This window comes from Nematolebias whitei, chromosome 1, assembly GCF_014905685.2.
Source record: "Nematolebias whitei isolate Nwh7 chromosome 1, NemWhi1, whole genome shotgun sequence".
Classification (NCBI taxonomy): domain Eukaryota; kingdom Metazoa; phylum Chordata; class Actinopteri; order Cyprinodontiformes; family Rivulidae; genus Nematolebias; species Nematolebias whitei.
The window spans coordinates 28206230-28229514 of NC_056498.1; the positions used below are offsets into that span (position 1 = coordinate 28206230).

The window sequence follows — 23285 nt, forward strand, 5'->3', positions numbered from 1 at the left end:
TTCTAAACTGAAAGCAAGTGTCTTAAAATGTATCGGATACTCTTTCTACGCCACCTGTTGAATTGTTTTCTTCTTACAGATGTTCAAGTCCTGCCAGATGTTTGGGCGTTTTCCTTCAGGGACCAGCTGTCTTGAGTAGAAGTGACCCGAGGAGAGCGTTGTCATTCTTTTAGCGCTCTTGCCTCACTTTGCTGACACGTAAACGTCAAATCAACAAGAATTAAAAAGCTCCGACAGCAAAGTTGCTGTTAATAAAGTGAAAACTGTAAATGTGACCTCTGCTGGAGAAATACGTTAAAGTTTTGTCTCGTAATTGAGATTTGTTAGTTTAACAAGAAAATATAGAATCTTCCCAATCTACCTTAAAATTAAAGTTTCTAACGTGTGTATTTTCAAAAAAAAAATTTTTGTTCTAATCCTTGTAATTTCTTTGGAAATTGACTTTTTGTTCTCTGCCCGCTGCAGCAGGAAATCCCTTCGTATAATGTTTGACATCATTGTGATGCTTGGAGATTCCTCCTTTTTAAACGCAGGGCTGGAGTTTCCACCGACATCTCTCCAGACCAGTAGAAGTTGAGTTTACCAACCAGCACTCAAAATCAAAATGTTTCCAGGAGATAAATCAGCAAATTTCAACAAACTATGAGTCATTTTGACAATTACTCATTAATAAATTCCTCTCTGTGACAGCACAGGACATAAACACCAAACACGTTCATAAATATATTAAAATAATTGTTCACCGTAAATCATCTATGTGATTTTTATAATGACCAATCGGAAGTGTCCAAAATGAGCTCTGCTTTGTAAAAACCAGAAGGTCCTCGGTTCAGTGCTGCCACCTGCTGGCTGTTTAAAGAACTGAATCTGGATTTCAGACCAGTGGTCTACATTTTTGTAGTGGGTGTACTGTGCTCAGAAACCAAAGTACACTGGTTAGTACATATGTAATTGTCTATTTATTTAGCTTTTTAAGTGTATTGAACATTTCCAAATTTCTCTGCTTATATTTGAATAAACTTTGTTCAACTGTTGGCTTTGCATTAAAAACGTTATAGAATTTATGAAACGGTATCAAAGCAAAGCGCTTCATACCGATAGTGGACGAGTTTAACTGCCATTTAGCTCATCCATCAATCAGCCAATTGTGTGTCGTGTCCAATCTGACTTTGAAAAACCGCGAAAGAGCGAGTCTGCAAAAGTCCAACCGCAAAGTAGCGAGGGACTACTGTAATCCTAATTCTTTCTAATCTGTTAAATGTTTAAAAACAAACTGAATCAGACGTTCTTTATATATTCGATCAAGCAGAAATCGCTCTTTGCTGCAGTTTTTGTTAAGAGTTCACGTTTATTCACTAGGATTTCATGGGATACATACATTTTTTTTAACTACCGTAAAGCAGTACTACTGTAAAAACAACAACACATGCATTTTGTAATTTTAAGCTTTATTTCTCAGATTAAAAACAAGAAACATTTTAATGAAGGCTGCGGTGGCATCGGCTGACATTTTGAAGCTCTAAATAGTAAAACGGAAAGAAAACAAGTTCAACGTAGAAAACTGAAACCAGATTAAAACCTTAGACAAGTTTAAAAAGTATAGACCGTAAAGTGTTTTAAATCAACACTACGTTACATGAGCAGGTCATGTGTGTTGGTTACATGAGTGAAAAATAAAAACAAAGGATCCATAACTTGGACCAGTGACGTCCCTGATTATTTGAAGCCATAAAAACTCTTAGTTGAATCATGTTATAGCCGATATAATACTGCGCACTCAGTTTGAATACTATAGTAGAATAACTGTATATTTCCATCACTTGTAGTAACGGACAAAAAGTTTTCTTTCTTGTATGTGTTAAAATAATAACTGGTCACTCGCCTCCTGCTCAAAAGTAAAAGCCAAACGATGCTCGTACATGGAGTCACATCCAGTGATTGATACGACGATGATGAAGCAGCGCCTGGCGCTCTGTAGAAATGGCCCAACTGATTCTGACGAACGGAGCGAAGCAGCTGGAACAGTCTGTTAGTCTGACGATGGGTCCTCAACTGCTCTCCTCCAGTTAGCGTTTGACCTGCAGGCAGGAAAACTACGGTAAGATAAATTACTCTCTCACATGGACCGAAACTTGTTCCATCACAAACTGGACGTGAATCCATGTTTTGAAACTGAACTGGTTTGCTTTGAAAATTCAGTTTCCATTTCAAAATTCAGATTTTTGTGTCACACTTCCGAGTCCGGACAGAGCAACAGAACGCAGATGGACGTCAGTGAAACTTCTTTGTAGTACTGTAGTCCCTCGCTACTTCGCGCATCGCGGACTCGCTCCATGGCGGTTTCTCAAAATAAGACTGGACATGACGCACAACTGGCTGATTGATGGATGAGCCGCACGATCGGGATGGAATTTTTATTTAACATGAATTATTTTTAATTATTTAGCACCTGTGTGCAGCCCACAGGTGCAGGGAGAAGCTTCCTCCAGCAGCGCGTCACGTCTCTGCTCTGCAGTGGAGAAGTGGGCGTGGCCAAGAGCGCTGATTTCATGACATTCTGTGTTTTTAAGAGCGTTGAGTTTAGAAACATTGTTTATAAAATATTGCAAGAGTGTGGGAAGGGTTTAAAACACCTTAATATATAAATTTTTATATATACTAAAATAAACTACTACTTACTACTAGGCCTGTCACGATAAATTTTGCTGGGCGATTGTCTCAGAAACTATTGCGATAAACGATAATATTGTTTGAAATTTAACGATAGTAATTATTGTCAATTTAAGAAGAAATGTTTGTCAATTTGTTTTGAGTGTAGTACCTTTTTTGACCACTGGATGGCAGTATAAGACTGTTTGAACTGAAGGATGGATAGTGAGGGAGCGAGCAGCGTGTCTCTAAGAAAATGGGAGGGAGGCCTCTTGACGTGACATGGGCTGTTTCTCCTTCCTTTTTTTGGTTCTCAAAATGGCGGACGCTCGGTGTGAGCTCTTCAGCATAGCATTTTTCACACAAAGCTTTTAATTAAAAATTAATTAAAAAAATCAGTAAACAAGTTCTCAGCTTCTTTTTGCAGAGATTAACTTTTTCCACGAAGGCACGGGTTTCAAACGTGAATTTTAGAGCTTCGACAAGACAGAGGTTTTTCCCCCCCGAAGTCGGCCTATTAGCTTAGCTCGTAGCCTAGCTTCTCAGCTTAGCTGCTTTTAATGATCCAAAAACACGATTTTGGACGGTTAAAACAGATTTTAAAGAAAAGAGAGAAAGGGAGGAGTCAGTGACGAGCCGGAGTTGAGCTTTTTATCATCCAGTGTCTTCAGTAGAACGAGAGCCACGAAGAAACGATAAAGCCGATAAATGAAAATGAGGTTGATAATTTTCACTTATCATGTGATTAATTGATTTATTGTTCATCGCGACAGGTCTACTTACTACTATTCCTACTTCACGGTTGTTCACTCATCGCGGGGCTTCAGGGTACGGATCCCACGTGATAAACGAGGGACTACTGTATTTGCTGAAATCTGTTGTGCCAAAAATCGATTGGTGCTGCGGGAGTGTGCATGAGAGGACTAGCCGTTTTAGTTCTTCGAAATTTAAGAAGATTAACACCTAAAAACGATTTGATAGCTCTAGATTATAGTAAAGGTGTGTCTCTGTTTACCTTTTCTTAAATAAATTCACTTTAATGGTCAAAACAGCTTCATTTTGCATGTTTGTTAAATTACGAGCCACAATCGATGTTTGGCAGGTGAAATGAAGCTTTTTAGACCATTAAAGTGAATTTATTAAAGAAAAGGTAAACAGACACACCTTTGCTATAATCTAGAGCAAACAAATCATCGTTTTTAGGTGTTAATCTTGTTAAATTTCCAAGAACTGAAACGGCGAGTCCTCTCGTGCGCGCTCCCGCGGCGCCAATCGATTTTTAGCACGACAGATTTCAGCAAATACGTCAAAAAGAAAGTTATTTATCTTCTTTGTTCGAACCATTAAATTCAGTTTGTGATGGCTCAAGTTTCAGCTCGCGCAGGCAGGTTAAAACGTCTCGAGGTCATCTGAAGGTCAGCGAGTCTGAGTGACATCTACGCTAGCTGGAGTTTACAATGTCGACATAAACAAAGCAAATGGTTCAAAGTTTAGAAACACTGGCCTCAGATCGTGCTCCTGCAGGTCTTGAGATCTGAGGGCAGACCTGGACATGCCCATGCCTGCAGGGATCCTGTCCGGGTATTTCACAGCCATCCTCACGCCGTTCAGCATGGAGCCCTGAAAAAGGAGCACGTGCGTCATGGAAGGATGAGATTTAAGCACGTTTTGTTTAGCTGCTTCAGAGCTGGGGAGGAAATGAGTCTATAAAAACAGCCTAAAGTGAACAAGTTTAGACAACTAAAACAGAAAATCTTCCTTACGTCAAAGTTTTTAACAGGTCTGCCTTCAGAAAAAAGTATATAATAAAAATTCTAGTCATTTAATTTCCTTTGAAACTGACCCCTTTTCCCTGCCGGCTGCTGTAGTGCTAGGAAATCCCTTCATATAATGTTTGGTATTCAGAAGCTTGTAGCATTTGCTGCTTGGGGCACTTCCTGCGGGGTTATATTTCTGCCAGAATAACCATGTAAAAGTTTATAAATTAAATAGAAATATAATATAATATAATATAAATAAATATAAAATAAAATAAAAATATAAAATATTAAAATATAAATTAAATAGAAATATGTACGCTCAATCAACCACTAAATAAAGTTAAATCATGTCATCTGGTTTGGTGATATAAATGAAATATTGTCAACAGCTCAATTGTTACGAAAAGTTTTAAAGCCAAACCATGTTGGTCTCATTCCACTTGGACTAGCTTTTAGCTCGTCGCTTTGATTCAAGTCAAAACTATTTTTTCGAGCCGTTTGTTTAAAGAGCCATCTAGAACAAGATAATACTTTAACTCAATGGTTCCCAACACTGGTCCTTGAGGAACACACCAGATTTACATGAATGGGTGATTAACAGGCTTCTGCAGAACATGAGGAAGTAATTAAACCACCAAATCAGGTGTGTTGGAGCAACAAAAATAAAACGTGCAGGATGGTGTTCCTCAAGGACCTGGGTTGGGAACAACTGCTTTAACATTTCCACAGAACCCAACTTGAATAAATAAACAAACTGAACTTTTGCTTTAAAGGAAAAAAAATCCTAATAATAAATGTACCAATTATTTGACAAATGGTTTCAGATTCAATTAAATTACCTATAAATTGTCCGAACTATTAAAAAAAACCCACCAAAACCATAAGATTTTTAAGGATTTGCAGCATTTGAGCAAACTGCAGAATCTGAACTTTCCCATTGAACGAGTCCAATAATTGCGACTTCAAAACAAACAAGGTGGACGTCAGGATGGAACTGGAACATCAACCCTGGCTGTACAGAGGAGCACGTTTTGTACACGAGACTTTCTTAACTAAGAAACCCGCTTAAACTGATTTTGACTTTTGCACAGACTGACCACAACTTCAACAGGATTTGACAGAGTCGTCACGTGGCACCGTGACAGCTGGTGGCTTCACAAACATCTAAAGAAAGCTCGATTTGGTTTCCAGTTTCATTTATTCAAACCACCTACAGAGAGAAGAGCAAACTGGGACGAGAAAAGAAAAGATCTGATCGTACTCACGTGAAAGCGTCTGATGGCTTCGTCACAGTGCTCCGGTTTTGTAAAGTTGACAAAGGCACAACGTTTGTAAGCTAAAACCTTCACGCTATAGACCACCCCTACCCTGAAACAGAGAAATACTCAAACTCAAGCAGCTCAGCACACGGCTGGATTTGTTCATATAAAACAAAAAGATGTATAAGAACGTCTTACTTGCTGAACAGGTTTGTAATTGTGGACTCCGTCAGTGGGAAAGTCAAGTTTCCCACCCAAACTGGAAACAGCTCTCTGCAACAAAAAGATCTCCTGGAAATTAAACCTTTGTTAAAGACGTGGGACTAAAGCAACAAGTATTTTCTTATAAAGACTAGAACAGGGTTTTTTAACTGGCGGCCAAATCAGGCCCACGGGTGAACTCGGGTCAGCCCACCGATGGGTTCAGTTTTTAATTTAGGGGGTGTCAAACTCATACAAAAAGGGGGCCAACATTAAAAACTTATTTCAAACCAAGAGCCACCTTCAGTCAATACGACCCCCCAGCAGATACCAGACATCTTTTCTTGGCTGCAGGTTCCTCAACAAGAGTTTTGTCGGTCTCATTTGACGTTCTTTTGTCACTTTTACTGCATCAAAATCAAAGATTATGGAAAAATTCAAGATGGTTCATCTTGACTTCAAAAGTTGTCCAACTGTCATGAGAAGTCTTAATTAAAATTATCATCATCTTAAGGGCCAGATGAGACGTTAACAACTCGGTCCTGGAGTTTGACACGTGTTTTAAACCAGAAAACAAACTTTCTTAAGGACAACAGCAGCTGGATGTCCGGCCCCTGAGCAGTTTAGCTGAATACTCCTGGACTAGAACATTCTCCGTATGAACTCCTGAACCTCCACTCAAACATTTCTGATGACTTCATGCTCACAATGGTGGGGGGTTGTAGTCGATCTTCGTAGCCTGAGTATAATTAGACTTAATACTGGAGATATTCTGCGTCGGTTCCTTCACAAGTTGTTTTTCGGGGATTTTGTGCGACTGAGCGGCGACAGGCGAAGGAAGTGTGCCGGCTGAAAGGACCGGAGACACTCCGGTGATGGACGTTGCTCGAGCCGGTGGGAGCGCGTCGGTTATTACAGCTCCTAAAACACAAAACAAATAAACGCGTCTGTGTAAAAATATGCACCAGAGCGCACCAGCCCCATGCTGCAATGACTCACCTGGCTGAGGATGTAATTTGGACAGCACCTCTAACGCTTTTTTTACGGTCCCGTGGATAATTAAAGCATTGGAGCTCTGCTCACGAGTGAAACCACACTCCTGACGGAAAACAAAAACACAGATCAACAGAAAATACATCCAACTACTTCACGTGATTTAGAGCCCATGGGCTTTGTACTACAGTGCAGGTTCAACTAACCCGAACAAGGAATCGTACTCCACGATACTGGGCGCTGTATCGAATATACTCGATGTATCGCGAGTTTCTCGATTCACGATAGTTAAAATGGCTCCATCGCAACCATCGAGTATTAATGTACTTGAGAATCCGTGTAGTTCTTTTTCTCCCATCTGTGCCAACTGCACGCAGCCCCCTCTTCTCCTTCACTAAATACAAACACAGCCCCCTCTTCTCCTTCACTAAATACAAACACAGCCCCTCACGTGCTGCAGTTCACACACGCTTACTGACGTGACGGCGCTGCAGCTGAGGATTATTTAATGTAAATAGTTAATATTTTTACACATTTAATTCGTACATTTACAGCCGTTTGTTAATAAATGTGCCTGTGTGACAATTGTGACAAAGCTTTGACTCAGAAATATATTTTTCTTATTATTTTACGGAAAGAAAAATCAATATATATCGTTATATTATCGCAATTTATCTTTAAAAAAAAAAAAAAAAACTCCCAGCCCTGTGTGGTACTAAGACCAAAGATAGTTATCAGCTCCAGAAGTCAACTTGGGATTTCTGACAGTTTTATTTGACTATTAAAATCTGGTGAAGAGAACCAACCATGACCATGAAACTGGTAGGATGTCCAGCCAAATATGAAGGAAATCCTCAAAAATCTATTAAACTTACAAATACTGCCGGCACATCATAAAAGGAAGAGTAGATGTAACATTACTGAAACAGAATTAATGTCTGCAGGAGACATCCTTTTAACCGTTTCTGTTTTTAACCCTTTCATTGCAGCAAGTTTTTAAAACGGACAGTTTTCTGAATCCAGTGCAGCAGTGGAAGTCAGGAACAGCTCAACTAACACCCTTTGGTTGAGCTGTTCCTGACGTTCTGGAGCAGTTTAAGTTTAAACCACAGTCGGGTAAAAACTGGACCAGCTTCATGACACTGAAAATCCTGAATCACACCCGATGCCCTCTTTCTGACGACCCTCACCATTTACCTGTGCTTGAGACCAGCGCAAGAGTTCCTTAGTAGCTGTTTTTGTTGTTCCTACTTTAGCCAAACATAGTTACATTAATAAATGCCCCTTTCATCCCACTTGACTGCAAATCAACAGGAATGTTAACATTACCATTAATTGTATTATCTGCACTCGCATAAGCTCCTGAGCAGCTTCAGCATACGAACTCTCCCGTTTCAGGACGTCCCTGAAGGCATCAGCTGCCTCTTCATACCTCTGAAAGACAAACGCAACAAAGGTCAACGTGACGTGGAACAAGCGCCAGTCACAATTTGAGCACCGTAGATAACATGAACATGAAGGGATGTTGACACAAGTCCAACGGGATTAAAGTCAGAACGATCTGAACGACAAACACAAGTGAATTATATTTAAACCTTCACAAACATTGTTGAAAAGGGTTTAACACTGTGTTTGCCATGCATGTATCCGGTTCTTAACTAGTTTTCACTGTGACTACTTCAAGAATTCTACATCTGAAAATTAAATGAAATTCTCACTCTGGGGTTCCACAAGGACCAGTTCTTGGAACACATATTTTCATTCACACATCTGATGTTAGATTTATAAAATATCCTACAATTTAGACATCAAATATACATAGTCATACAAGGTTTTCCCCTCTAAAGATCTCAGTTCTGAAAGCTAAAACTACATTTTATTAAGCTGGACATCGAGAAATCTTTTAAAAGTTTAACTGAGATAGCCAATACAGAATGAAAAATGTGTTCATACTTGGTGACACTTTCTGAAACACAGCAAGACAGTTAAAAATGTTGGGAGTTATCTTATTTTTCAGAACTTAAGTGGTCGTATAAATATAAAAAGCAGAAAGAAGACAGTCGTTCATGTTTGTGTTGCTGGTTTACACAAACAAGACGTTAAAACGTTAAAAAAGCTAAAATTCTTACATAAATGTGGAATTTGAGCACATGGTAAAGTTAAACCTCAGATAAAAAGGGCTGCTCAATCATAAAATAAAATAAAATAAAATAACTTAACATTATTTCTCAGTTTAGAAACATTGCATTTATTGCAACTAAAGACTGATGAATTGTATTAAACATGAGATTTTCCTAAATGTAGATCGCTTTAAAAAGACAGAAATTTCCTCTTTATTAACAAAGACTTACGAAATCCTGTTTGTCTAAATCTGGTTTTCTTTCAGATGGCAGAACTCGCAATCAAAATGTGCCAAAATCATTTTAACAATAATCGTTTGCGTTGATTAGTTATTTTTTATTGTTTGGAGCCAAAACAAAAATAGATTTGTACAATTTAGCTTCCAGTAAAAAATAAAATCCACTAAATTTTCTGTTGATTGCCCTTCAAAATAACTTTTCACGAGCCAATGTTTTTTGGTTTACGAGTGTACATAGCTGTAACCTTCTGTCGTTTTTTATTATTTTCTACTTTCAGCGTTTGCATTCCTAGACGATTTAACAGATTGCATTTCTTACTTTAACGTATAATTTTATAACCGCACCATTTGTCTCCGAATCGTTTTTGTTCCTGCAGACATCTGTAAGCAATTTATTTTGAAATTTACATGCAGTGAAACGTGCTAAAAAAAAAATGCACCAAACAGCCTAAATCACATCATCAAGGGGCTATCCAATACAGACATGAAAAAACTAGGAATAATTGTGTAAAATACACACAAAAAATATTTTATTGCTTTGGTTCTTAAGAGTTACGTCACAACACCGGCGTCTTAAAAGAATCTGAATCCTGGAGATACAAAAAAAAAAACCTGAATATAAAAGAGTTGTTGTGTGGTTGCAGAGCTCACCTTTAGACCCGCCAGAGCTCTGCCCTTCCTGAACAGCCCTTTAATCCAGCCCGGACAGATGCCCAAAGAAAGCTCTGCATCGGCCAGCGCCTTCTCGCATTCCTGCAGCTTTTCAAAGCAGAAGGAACGATTGCCAAACAACCTGTGGCGGGGACGACACGAGCGGTTCAGACCCAGCGACTGAGGAACCCGTGATTAGTACATTTAAACACAAGAGGCAGGTTCTTACTTAAACTCTTTAGGGTTGTATTTAATTGCATCTGTGAAATACTTGACAGCCATGCTATAGTCTCCTGAACTGGCGAACTTATTTCCCATAACTAGAAGCAGAAAAGAAAATTAAATCTCACCGATAACTTCATTTTAAACAGGATTAAAGTGTAAAAACGTACTTGCGAGATCAGTGCTTATTTTTACGTTATCTTCAATAGAGAGGCTGGCGGGAGCGACAGAATCCTGTAAATTAAAAACAAGGGCTAAAGATGACGATTATGAACCTGACGGACAAGAAAGAGATACAGAATCGTTTTCTCATCTGAACGTTCTCACCTTCTTCTGAGCCTCCTTTAGAGCCAGCTCTTCTGGGTCCAGGACACTTTTAGACTTTTCAGGGCTCTTCTTCCCTTTCTGCTCTAATTTACGCCTCGCTATAAGAGCAGCTTTGCTCACAAAAGTGCTTGTCAGATCCAGTCCCTGAAGGAAATAATCAAACCACGACACAGACAGATCAAATTACACAACTTTATAAACTGTAAAAACTTTATTCCCTTCATCGTTAACAAAATAAAGACTTTAAATAACCCAACAAGGTAAAGGCCCTGGAACCACCAGACTAGAGGATGACATTTTTTCGGGAGTACTGCGGGTCAGATTAAACCAAAATGGAACTTTTAGGTAAAAACTCAACTTGTTGTGTTTGGAGGAAGAAGAATGCAGAGTTTCATCCAAGAACACCATACCTACTGTAAAGCATGGGGGTGGAAACATCATGCTTTGGGGTTGTTTTTGTGCAAAGGGGGCAGGACGACTGATCCGTTTTAAGGGAAGAATGAACGGGGCCATGTATCATAAGATTTTAAGCCATAACCTCCTTCCACCAGTGAGAGCATTGAAGACAGAACGTGGCTGGGTCTTCCAGGATGACGATGATCCAAACACAGCGCTCGGGCAACAAAGGAGTGGCTCTGTAAAAAGCATTTCAAGGTACTGGAGTGGCCTAGCCAGTCTCCAGACCTCAACCCCAAAGAAAAATTGTGGAGGGAGTTGAAAGTCCGTGTGGCCCAGCGACAGCCCCAAAACATCACTGCTCTAGAGGAGATCTGCGTGGAGGAATGGTCCAGAAGACCAGCTACAGTGGTGAAGACTTAGAGGAAACGTTTGACCTCTGTCGTTGCCAACAAACGTTATGTTATCAGCCAAATACTTTATTTTCTACCATAATTTACAAATAAATCATTTTAAAATCTTACAATGTGATTTCCTGGATTATTTTCCTCATTTTGTCTCTCATAGTTGAAGTGTACCTATGATGAAAGCTACAGACCTCTCATCTTTCTAAGTAGGAGAACTTGCCCAATCAGTGGCTGACAATACTTTTTTGCCTCACTGTAGGAGCTGAAAAAGGGTGAGCAGCACAAAAACACTCTGCTCTCTGCCATTTACTATTACTGTTGTTAGTGCAGAAAAACTTTGGACTGCAGCCCCACTTGTAGTGTGCATGTGCGACTTCACACTTGGGGAAGCATGCATCAGGAATTTAAACATCTTTTGTAGGAGCCACTGGTTGAAGTACGGGTACCTCTTCGTCTCCAGAGTCGTTCTTGGTGTCCTCCTCTTCGTAACTGGACTCGTACTCGCTGCAATTGCAGTCGCTGTCTGTATCTTTAGCAGCAGCAGAGTTCTTCTCACTGGAGTTGGGTTCATTGTTCTCTGGGTCGTTCACAGATTTATCTTCTTCTGCAGCGTTTCCCTGCAGACGAAAAAACAAGTTTCTATCAGTCTGACTCTTTATGCAAGTCAGCCCGAACTTCAGGTCCTTTGAAGTGGAGTTCCATGAGAAGACCGTGAACATCTTACCTGTTGTAGATGGCTCTTTAAAAGACTTGTTTGTTGAACGAGTTTCTGACCGGATTGACAAACTAACAGCTCGTCAAGACTGAAGTGGAACCACCCTAACCTCAAATTTGAGCGTCAGTTCATTCAAACTACTATCCCAAAAGCACCCAGGTTGCACAGGAAGTGCCATCGCTAGCTGCTGCTACTATTTACATGTGCAAACACAGAATTCCATATACCTACTAACTAAGGGATGGAGGCCCAACTCACTTTTAGTTGCACCACATTGCGGACATGGAAAATTCTGAATTAATTTTGTAAACATTAATCCGTGCTGCCACCATGAGTCAGCAGATTAGTGGATGCCTGGAGCAATTTGTCCAAGCAGAGTTGCCGTAGCTTCTCGTAGTAGAAACGTTGCAGTCAAGCCGTGTTCTCTCTTCACCGAAGCCTGAAGAATAATGTCCAAGTAATGGAAGTCTTAAATGATTTGTGAATAAATTACCAGTGAGAAACAAGGCTAACCACGTTAGCTTAGCACGGCATATTTACTGTTAAGTAAGAATCATGCCAATTGTTGCAAAGCGACCTGTGATTACAGCAATGGGGATTTTGACACGTCGTTATGCACCGTTAATTAAGCATAAAAATACATGCATCTGTGTTTGTTTCTTTCAAATAAGCAAGAAATTCACGCAGAAAGGCCCAGTCGGGATTTGATCCAGCAACCTCCTCGCCAAGAGTCAAAGCTCTACCGTGTCCGCACAATGAAAATTATCAGAAACAAAATCTTATCAATTAAATCCACATTGGTGTTTGCCGCACACGACTAGCCACTCCGATCAGATTTAAACTCTTTGTCCAAACTGAAGTTGTTTAAGAAGCCATCTGCAACAGGTAAGATAACAAATGTTCATACCCGCTCCACAGAACCCACTTTTATAGATCGCAACTCTGTGACAAAGTGGCCCACATCACCTCTTTATTCAGTTTTTCCTTCTCCATTTGTTTTCTCTGCTTCTGTTTCTGTTGGATAAAAAAAAATAAAAATAAACTAAATGAGCCCAAACGTTAATCATTTCTTCAGCAGCTCGTGGCGTTTACAAAGTGTCACCTGTTTCTTCAGCCGCTTCTTCTCAGCTTTTTCTTTGCTCTTTTTAGCTTCTTGTAATAATCTAGCTTTCCGCTCAATATCCTTTAAAAACAGCAACAACAAAGACGTCAACACAAACCCGCCTCGCGTCAGCGCGACTTTATGCAACTTTTACAACACAAAAGGTGAACGCACGCTCTCCTTGGGCTGAACTTTCAAAGAGGGCGAGCCGGGCGAGCTATGGGCTGAAGAATAACTCAGTGAAGGTTGATAGATGGAGCTGGACGACCTGGAGTGGTTCCTACTTAATCCTCTACCATCTTGGTATCCATAGAAACTGTTACGTTGGTGGGACCAGCTGTCACGATCGTCCACGTCTTGCTCCTCATCGTACTCAAAACCTGGTAGGAACAAGCGTGTTCATTTAAAAACAGAATGCACACACGTAAGTATGAAGCTCACAACTCATCCTGACGTTTCACAGAAATTAAAATCAAATCATTCTGGATGAGATTTGCTTTAGTGGGTATTCTCTTACCAAGAAGGCCATATGACAGAATCCTATGAAAACGGCGGCTCTCAAACATACCCACAACTCTTTGCTAAACAGGAAAGAGAAAAGAGTTAAAGGCAATCCAGAGGTGTTGTGTCGTTAAGATCAGCGGAACCACACGATCATTATCTGAAACTGCTCTGGATGGAAGGAGCCTCCGAGCTGCAGCTGACTGCAGAGATTACGTCACAGAAACGGAACACTCTTTAAAGTTTCACTTTCCTTTACAGAGAAAAACTCACCTCACCAAGTTCATTTTTACAGAGGAGTGGGATAAAACTAAAAGTTCCTTACTCTCCCTGGTCCAACTGAGTCATCAGTGAGGAAAAACCTGCTTTTCACAGCAGCAAATTTACCCCGCTAAACATTATAAGATAACATTTAAGAGAGACATAAATATCGATTGTAGTTTTTGTGGCGACCTTCCATCTTTTTTGGCACTGCCCGTTCACGCGCAGGTTTCAGAAGGAGTTCAGCAGGTTTATTAATAAGCATATTTTAAAGGAAATTTTCCTTACGTTGGGAAAATGTTTTGTTTTGTTTTTCTACATTCCCCAAAAAGGATGCTACATAAATTTTTTTAATAATAAAAACTTGCTAATTCTTTTGGCCAAATTTTTCATTCGTAAATGTAAATTTACTAACAAAACACCTTGATTTCTTCATTTTATTAAGGATGTGGAACTATATGTAAAGTTAATAACAGACTCTACCAACTCAAAAGGCTCTTAGGACAATTTCTATCTGTAAATCTTTGCAAATATTTGTTTAAAAATCACAACCCCTGGTTGTTTATTCATACAAGTGTTGTGTTCGTCTGTATACTGCATTCTTTTTTGTTTGGTGTATACTTATCATTTGCTTTAATAAAGATTTATTTAAAAAAACAACTAAAAGTTCCTGGAGAAACTGTCGGGGACTGCCAGGCTGCCGCCGATTGAAATAGTTGATTTACAGTACTATGTGTTGGGGTTCGCTCTCGGCTACCACTACACCAAGTTGCAGCTAAATAGCTCTAGAAACAGCTGAATTATTGTATGTTTTCCTTTTTAGCTAAGGCGGCCATCTTTGATTTGGATTCATTCAGTGATAGGGAACTTTCTCAGCTATAACCTCGCCAAATTTCAGCTCCATGTGTAAAAATAGCCGAGTTAAAGCCTTTTAAATGTAGCTTTGGTGGCCATCTTGATTATTTTAACATTATTTATTGGGCGTTGCACACCGCAACAAATTTCAGCTTAATATCTCTAAAAAAAAAAATGGCTGATTTAAAGTGTTTTTTATTTTTTAACTCAGGTTAACTCGAGTGGCCATCTCGGATATTTGAAAAATGACTAATAAAAACGGCGTCTTTGTTAGCAAATTACATCGCCATGGTAATTCGAAACACCAATAAAAGTAGCAGCACACATCACGGTGCCGAGCCGGTCGTTTTGATACAACATTTGTGGGGGTACACGTTTCGGTTTGAGCCGCATTAAAGTTGACGGAAGAGTAAGATATAAAGTTAAGAAACCTTTTGTCAGGTGGATAATAACAGGTGGCTGCTTTACTAGGCAGCCCCCAATTATTCTGATTTTACTTTAAATGAATGAAATCCAGCTGTACGCAACAGATTTTCAGATTGCGCAAAATTAACTTTTCACAGTTAAATAATAAACACAGGCAATCAAGCAATTCACCGTAGTTTAAAGTAAAACAGTGTTAACTGTTGCCCAGAGAAAAATGTTTTCATTACAACTCTTTCTTTAATCAGATCTGGGAAACAAGTAAACAAACATTAATGCCAAAAATCAATCTAGTTAGACAGGAAGTTTATGTAACTGGCACTACATCTGGGATTAACAGCTATTAAATATAATTTGGAAGCAAAATTTAATAATAGAATTATAAAAACCATTACGTGAAGTGGAGCTTCATCATTTAGGACTAAATACATCTATAGATTAAAAAGGTGTAGCCGCTGAATTACTAGTTTGGAGGGATTTTTGATCACTTACAAAACAAATTAAAAGCATGAATAGTTTTTATAAAAATGGTTTTGCTTGAGTTTTTGCAGCACATTTGAAATAAACTGTTTATTTGTGGACGTCCAGTTAGAGAAGTGTGGATTTGATTAAATATTTAAAGCATGTTTTAAATACAGAATGAGCAAATACACACAACTGTCTTTACTTCCTCTTGGGCAAAGATAAATGCAGCTGGGAAGAGAGTGCAGTGGTTTTAATGAAAAGTAGTCAAAGTTCAAACACTTGTCTAATCTCAGTATGTAAACTAAGAGCAGACATGTGGAATTTATAAAAACTAAACCTTAAAATTACCACGTGGATTGACTGATTTAAGTCATTTGAATTTATAAATGCAAGTCTGCTTTACATGAAGTTGCTTTAGACTAAGAGCTGTTTTGTTGTGACTTCAGGTCAAAGCAGCTGCTTCTGAAGGCCGTTCCCACCTCATCCCGACTTTTATCAACTTCAACCTCAGCAGAAACAATTACTTACGATCATTTGAACATCCGTAAACTCTGAAAAACAAGACAGGACACAGACGTTTTAAAATCGGCTCGTTTAGACTGAACTGAGCCGTAAACAATTTTTAAGTAGAGCAAACTTAGCCTATTAGCTAAACGAGCTCGAATAAACATTTCTTACCGGATTCATCTGTAAATACCTGCATGTTTCAGTAAGGCGCGTCCGGCCGCGACGTCTTATACTCCTCAATTTTACTAAACACCGCCTGAAGTTACATTACTAAATCTAATTTTAGCAGCTCAGCTGCGTTTTCCTCTCCGCGTTTCCGCAGCGGGAACACACAGCGGGGGCGGGAGTAGGAGACCGGCGCATGCGCACTGTGACATAAACGAATACCTATAGTCGCCCCCTGCAGGTCATTTTTATAACAAGGATTCAAGGTTCTTTGTCATTCCATCATCACATGTGGTGGAACGAAACTGTGTACACAGGGTCCCAGTTACATCCAACAAAAGTATTAAAATGTAAAAGAAAAACAACACTAAGACGAACGTTAATAAAAATTACACTAAGCACTAATAGCATAAAAATAATATGTCAAACAGCAGCACGAGCATGAGTCTGTGTGAGCAGATGAGTACAAATGAACACAGCAACATGAAATAGATCAGCAGCAACATGATGTGATTTTTCACAGTGGTTGAGTCTAACAACAGGTAATGATGGAAAGCTACCAGTAATTAAATTAAATTCAGTTTATTTATACAGCGCCAACAGAAGTCATTTCAGGGCACTGAACAAAAACAGTCATATACATATAAAGTCAGTTATTAATATTATTTATCTAAGAAGACAACTGATAAAGTTAAATTCTTACTAAAACATTTGACTACAGTTGTAAAACCTACTTGACTCTTAACAAAGTCCATGCTCAATAATCTACTTGACTCTTGAAACTTTTTTATATGATTAAATTTATAGTTTGTTTTACAAACCGGATTCCAAAAAAGTTGGGACACTAAACAAATTGTGAATAAAAACTGAATGCAATGATGTGGAGGTGCCAACATCTAATATTTTATTCAGAATAGAACACGAATCACAGATCAAAAGTTTAAACTGAGAGAATGTATCATTTTAAGGGAAACATCTGTTGTTTCCAAATTTCATGGCGTCAACAAATCCCAAAGAAGTTGGGACAAGTCCATTTTTACCACTGTGTGGCATCCCCCCTTCTTCTTACAACACTCAACAGACGTCTGGGGACAGAGGAGACCAGTTTCTCAAGTTTAGAAATAGGAATGCTCTCCCATTCATGTCTAATACAGGCCTCTAACTGTTCAATCGTCTTGGGCCTTCTTTGTTGCACCTTCCTCTTTATGATGCGCCAAATGTTCTCTATAGGTGAAAGATCTGGACTGCAGGCTGGCCATTTCAGTACCCGGATCCTTCTCCTACGTAGCCATGATGTTGTGATTGCTGCAGAATGTGGTCTGGCATTATCGTGTTGAAAAATGCAGGGTCTTCCCTGAAAGAGATGACGTCTAGATGGGAGCATATGTTGTTCTAGAACCTGAACATAGTTCTCTGCATTAATGGTGCCTTTCCAGACATGCAAGCTGCCCATGCCACAAGCGCTCATGCAACCCCATACCATCAGTGATGCAGGCTTCTGAACGGAGCGTTGATAACAACTTGGGCTATCCTTGTTCTCTCTGGTCCGGATGACATGGCGTCCCAGTGTTCCATAAAGAACTTCAAATCGTGACTCATCTGACCACAGAACAGTCTTCCATTTTGCCACACTCCATTTTAAATGACCCCTGGCCCAGTGCAAACGTCTGAGCTTGTGGAGCTTGCTTAGAAATGGCTTCCTCTTTGCACTGTAGAGTTTCAGCTGGCAACGACAGATGGCACGGTGGATTGTGTTCACTGACGATGCTTTCTGGAAGTATTCCTGAGCCCATTCTGTTATTTCCTTGACAGTGGCATTCCTGTTTGAGGTGCAGTGACGTTTAAGGGCCCGGAGATCACGAGCATCCAGTAGAGTTTTACGGCCTTGACCCTTACGCACAGCGATTGTTCCAGATTCTCTGAATCTTTTGATGATGCTATGCACGGTTGATGATGATAACTTAAAAGTCTTTTCTATTTTACGCTGGGTAACACCATTCTGGTATTGCTGCACTATCTTTCTGCGCAACAATGGTGGAATTGGTGATCCTCTTACTTACACTGACACACTGAGGAGCTCTTTTTATACCCAATCATGTTGTCAATTAACCTAATTAGTGTTAATTGGTCTTCCAGCTGTTCGTTATATGCTCAATTTCCTTTTTCCAGCCACTTATTTCTACTTGTCCCAACTTTTTTGGGATTTGTTGACACTGTGAAATTTTGAATCAACATATTTTTTCCTTTAAAATGTTACATTTACTCAGATTAAACTTTTGATCTGTCATCTATGTTATATTACGAATAAAATATTGACATTTGCCATCTCCACATCATTGCATTCAGTTTTTATTCACAATTTGTTTAGTGTCCCAACTTTTTTGGAATCCGGTTTGTATATAAAAAAACAACAAATAAGCATTTTATGTTGGATTGTGACATCATTAAACTAAACTGTTCATGTATTTATGTGTTCAAATGTTACTGAAGCTCTCTTCACAACATCACAGACACAAGGCGATTGTTGCAACGGGCATTTATTGCAGGCATGTCTTTATGAAGCTTCAGTACGACATTTTGTCCACCTTCACTGTCCTATCTCCACACTAACTTCTTAACACATTAAAGCCAGACTCTAAACGCCTTAAGGGCTGATAAAGTAAAATAAAATAAATAAATACAAAGGTATATCACTGAACTAAAAAATTAGTCATGGAGTTCCTCAAGGTTCAGTGCTTGGACCAATACTCTTTACTTTATATATGCTTTCATTAGAGTTATTAAACAGAATGGAATACATTTTCATTGTTATGCTGATGATACACAGTTACATTTGTCCATGAAACCCAATGAATCCAACCAGTTACTTAGACTACAAGCATGTCTTAAAAACATAAAAACCTGGATGACACTTAATTTTCTGATTGTGACTACAGACAAGACAGATTTTAGTTTTTGGACCTGAGCATTTTAGGAATTCATTTTTCAGTCTTCCACCCTCCTTGGATGGAATTAATCTGGCCTCCAGCTCTAATATTAAAAATCTTGGTGTTATTTTTGATCCGGACATGTCTTTTATCCCCCACATTAAAAAGTTACTAGAACGTTCTTCCACCTGCGTAATTTCGCTAAAATTAGAAACATCTAAAAGTGATGCAGAAAAACTGGTTCATGCATTTGTCATGTCTAGACTGGACTATTGCAATGGTTTATTATCTGGGTGTCCAAATACTTCTTTAAAAGGTCTTCAGTTGATCCAAAATGCTGCTGCCAGTCTTAACTGGAGTTAGTAGGAGAGATCATATCTCTCCAGTTTTAGCTTCTCTCCATTGGCTCCCTGTCAAGTCCAAAATTTTATTCAAAATCTTACTTGTAATCTACAAAGCTCTCAACAACCTAGCTTCATCTTATATTAGAGGTCGTTCCATAGTTTCCTAACAGAGCACTTTGCTCTCAGACCACAGGTTTACTTGCGGTTCCTAGGGAATTAAGGAAGATCTTTCATTTATCAGGCTCCTCTCTTGTGGAACCAACTTCCAGTTTCTGTCCGTGAGGCTGACACATTGTCCAGTTTTAAGACTGGGCTTAAGACTTTCATTTTGATAAATCCTATAGTTAGGGTTGGCTTGTTATGCTGCTATAGGCTTAGACTACCTAGGACAAATTGACCTCATTTCCTAAAATGAATTGTTAAAATTGATTGGTTTTCATTTGATACTATTTCTATCTTAACATGTGATTCTCGACCTGCCATTGTGTATCTGTTCCTCCTTCTTCCTCTCAAACGCAGCCGGTCAAAGCAGATGACCGCTTGTCCTGAGCCTGGTTCTGCTAAAGGTTTCTTCCTCATTAGGGAGTTTTTCCTTTCCACTGTCGCCTTCATGCTTGCTCAATATGAAAGTTTTTGCAATGAAGTTAAACTCAAAGCAGACTGCTGCTCAAATAGTGTTAACTTGCTTTTATATATGAATGTTTCTGTTCAGTGCTCTGAGATGACTTCTGTTGTGACTTGGCACTATATATAAATAAACTGAATTGAATTGTACAGGATTTTATGAGGCAAATAAAAATTAACAAATAAGACATAAACAAGATAAATACCTCGTTGGCTGCTTGTGAAAAGAGGTTCTTCAGTCTTTAGAAGTCACGTTAACATCATTTCTACTATAAACCTCATTTAGCTTAGCTTTCACAGCATGCGCAATTGCGCACGTTCCCTCTTTTACACTTTAAATCTCTCTCGCGTTCAAACAAGCTCTCGCGAGATTATGCCAAGTTCACGCGAGATTTTCATCACTGAGTGTGACATCATCTTAAAGTGAACGGATCACATTTTCTTCTCCATTAAAATAAAAGAAGAGATTTTTTTTACTTAAATTTACACAGTATGAAATATGTTTTAACTATTTAGAGATGTCATGGAGGCATTTATGAACCATGAACGTTTTTAAACAACAGTACTTACAATTAGGACAGAAGAAATGTTTGAGGTTCTGGTGGTCAAACTTGAATACCGTAGATCAAGTATTTTAAAAGTAGTGCATCAGTCTGAAAAGTTTTGGTCGTTTTCAGGCCCAGTTTCAGCTAAAGTTGTAGATTTGGCTTACTGCAAAATACTCTACCTTATGAAATACATTTTTATCAAAAAGATATACCATGTGACCAGAGTGGCCCCTCGGTGGATGAGACTAACGCCAACCCGAACGATCCTCTAAGAGTGAGAGGTCAATCTGCATGTGTCAATCTCCATTATACAAGCTTACAGAACACCACAGCTTTAAGACTTGAATCCCACACTCATTGTTTCTTTGAATTGAGAAAGTTCCTCGGATGAGAAGCGAAACGTCTTCAGTTACAAATAAAGTCCAGTTGTTTTGTTTTTAACTTTTTTTGGATTTACCATGGATGACTGAGTATCTTCACCAACGTATCAAAAAGATAATTTACGGTAAAATGTATTTTTGAATCATTAATAAACCCAAAGGGCAGCACGGTGGCGCAACTGGTAGAGCTGCTGCCTCTCAGCGAGCAGGTCCTTGGTTCAAACCCCGGTCCAGGGGCCTTCTGGGTGGAGTTTGCATGTTCTCTCCGTGCATGCGTGGGTTTTCTCCGGGTACTCCGGTTTCCTCCCACAGACCAAAAACATGCATGTTAGGCTGATTGGTAACTCTAAATTGTCCCTAGGTGTGAGTGAGAGAGTGAATCGTTGTTTGTCTCGTTTGTCTCTATGTGTCTCTGTGATGGACTTGCGACCCCGTCCAGGATGTACCCCGCCCCTCGCACAGTGATTGCTGGACATGGGCATCAGCGACCCCCGTGACCCAAAATGGAATAAGCGGGTAAAGATAATGGATGGATGGATAATAAACCCAAAGAGTTTGTGGATTACTAAAAACAAATTTCTACTAGGGGACTTTATACCATTTTACTACTTTTAGTTACTGTTCTAATACTTTTAGCTTTTGGCTATTCTTTAGCTCATTTTTAGCGAATGTTCTGCTTCTTTTATCTTCAATTACTCAGTTTAAAGTCATTTAGCGTTCACACTAGATATTCACACAAAAGAGTGATTTATCTAAGTTGTTAACTTCTTTTAGTTATAGAAGGATTGATAAAATGAAGCTAAACACATGCCATAAAATCCAATTAAACAGCCTCCCCCACAAAAAAAAAAAAAACCACTTTGTGAACCGTTTCCACAAAACAAAACACTGTGCAATAAAAATAAAATACAACAGGAAAAAACAGGAGGTCATATTAAAAATTTTATGCATAACCCTGGTCATTTTTACAATAAAGCACTCAGAAATTACTCAATAATTTAAGAATAATCAAACCCATAGTTTAAAACTACAAGTTCAGGCCTTTAAAAGAAATAAAAATATAATTATAGTACATTATTAATAAAAAGTTATAACATCTGTACCCCAATAGGCACAATTTTTTTTTTGCATAATCAATATCTCAACACCCAAAGATGTTTTCATGAACATGTGACTTGGAAACTCCCTCTGTTCTCGAGTTTAAGAGTTAAAACTCTAAAAGCTCTAAACATCATTTATGAGTTCAAAGTAAGCTCAGCAGAGGTTTGCTTAAATAATCCGGCGTTCGTGAGAAGCGCTGCTACGTCACGATCCGCCCGTGGCGAATGGAGAAGGCGATGAGTCGATGATAGGTGGAGCTGAGGAGGACGATGGCTCCCACCACCATCCCACAGATGAGGCTGAAGGCCCAGCGAGGTCCCAGGAGGGTGTAGACGTGAGACACAAAGATGGGGCCCAGCGTCCTCGCGCCGCTCCCCGAGGTCGTCAACCAGCCCATGTACACGCCCTGAAGAGATCGACACACTGAAAGCAGCCCGGTCGTTTATGCGCGATGAAAAAGGTGTTTAGTTTCTCTAACCTGAGGCTTTGGTCCAAGAATTTTGGAATACAGCGTGTAGGACATCACATTGCATGCTGGGTAACCCACTCCGATGAGGATGTCGGATGAGATGTACTGAGCGAGGTAGATGGCGGGCGTATACTGACACCAGGTCTGTTCGTAAGGGCAGCCCGTTGGCTCCAAAGTACTGTTAGCGGCTAACGTCCCATCAGACATCCGACTGACCAACGAGTTGTTTCGAAGATCTGTGATTTAAACAAAAACGTCAAATTCAGACATCAAGGCTCACTTCAACCTTCTGAGTCCCGGGGTTTTGCTACATGTGTCCTATCTCGCTGATCTGCTGCAGCCATATCCCACAGAGCTCTCTTATTGGTTTCAGGTACTCATTTTAATCTCAGAGATAACAGGTCTTTCTCTGTTGCAGGTCCAAACTGTGGAATAACTTACCACTGCATGTCAGACAGGCCCCCACTCTCACTGACTTCAAGTCTCGATTTAAAACTCATTTTTATTCCCTGGCTTTTGACAGTGTGTGAGTTGATTTTAACTTGTTTGTATTCTATAAAATTAGCCATTTAGTTCTTATATTTATCTATTTGGATCTATGTTTATAATTCTTATAATTCTTTTATCCTGTGTCCTTTGCTTGTTTGTTTCTGCTGTACAGCACTTTGGTTGGC

The 23285-nt window shown here is 39.3% G+C and overlaps 2 protein-coding genes across 4 annotated transcripts in view; both read right to left on the minus strand.

The window, feature by feature from the left end:
- Positions 1-1462: 1462 nt before the first annotated feature.
- On the minus strand, positions 1463-20485 carry si:dkey-33c12.4 (uncharacterized protein LOC560112 homolog). Of its 3 annotated transcripts, XM_037683369.1 has the most exons (18): positions 16225-16405; positions 16075-16097; positions 13559-13622; positions 13216-13421; positions 13042-13122; positions 12906-12953; positions 11671-11841; positions 10422-10565; positions 10265-10328; positions 10102-10192; positions 9873-10014; positions 8192-8296; positions 6869-6968; positions 6577-6790; positions 5867-5941; positions 5675-5777; positions 4154-4269; positions 1463-2078 (listed from the first exon to the last, which is right to left on the minus strand). In XM_037683369.1, the coding sequence occupies exons 1-18, from the start codon at positions 16247-16249 to the stop codon at positions 2030-2032; spliced, it is 1821 nt and encodes a 606-aa protein (XP_037539297.1). In that variant the 5' UTR covers positions 16250-16405; the 3' UTR covers positions 1463-2029. The 3 variants fall into 3 exon arrangements, with proteins under 3 accessions (XP_037539297.1, XP_037539305.1, XP_037539313.1); XM_037683377.1 differs by lacking the exons at positions 16075-16097; positions 16225-16405 and adding an exon at positions 20320-20485; XM_037683385.1 differs by lacking the exons at positions 1463-2078; positions 4154-4269 and having other exon boundaries at positions 5688-5772.
- Positions 20486-22284: 1799 nt separating this feature from the next.
- mfsd8 (major facilitator superfamily domain containing 8) overlaps positions 22285-23285 on the minus strand; it is a 13196-nt gene continuing 12195 nt past the window's right edge. Inside the window, exons 11-12 of the mRNA XM_037683397.1 lie at positions 22621-22847; positions 22285-22548 (exon numbers count right to left, since the gene is read on the minus strand). Of these exons, the coding sequence (XP_037539325.1) occupies positions 22342-22548; positions 22621-22847 (434 nt within the window). The 3' untranslated portion in view covers positions 22285-22341. The remainder of the gene's footprint in view (positions 22549-22620; positions 22848-23285) is intronic.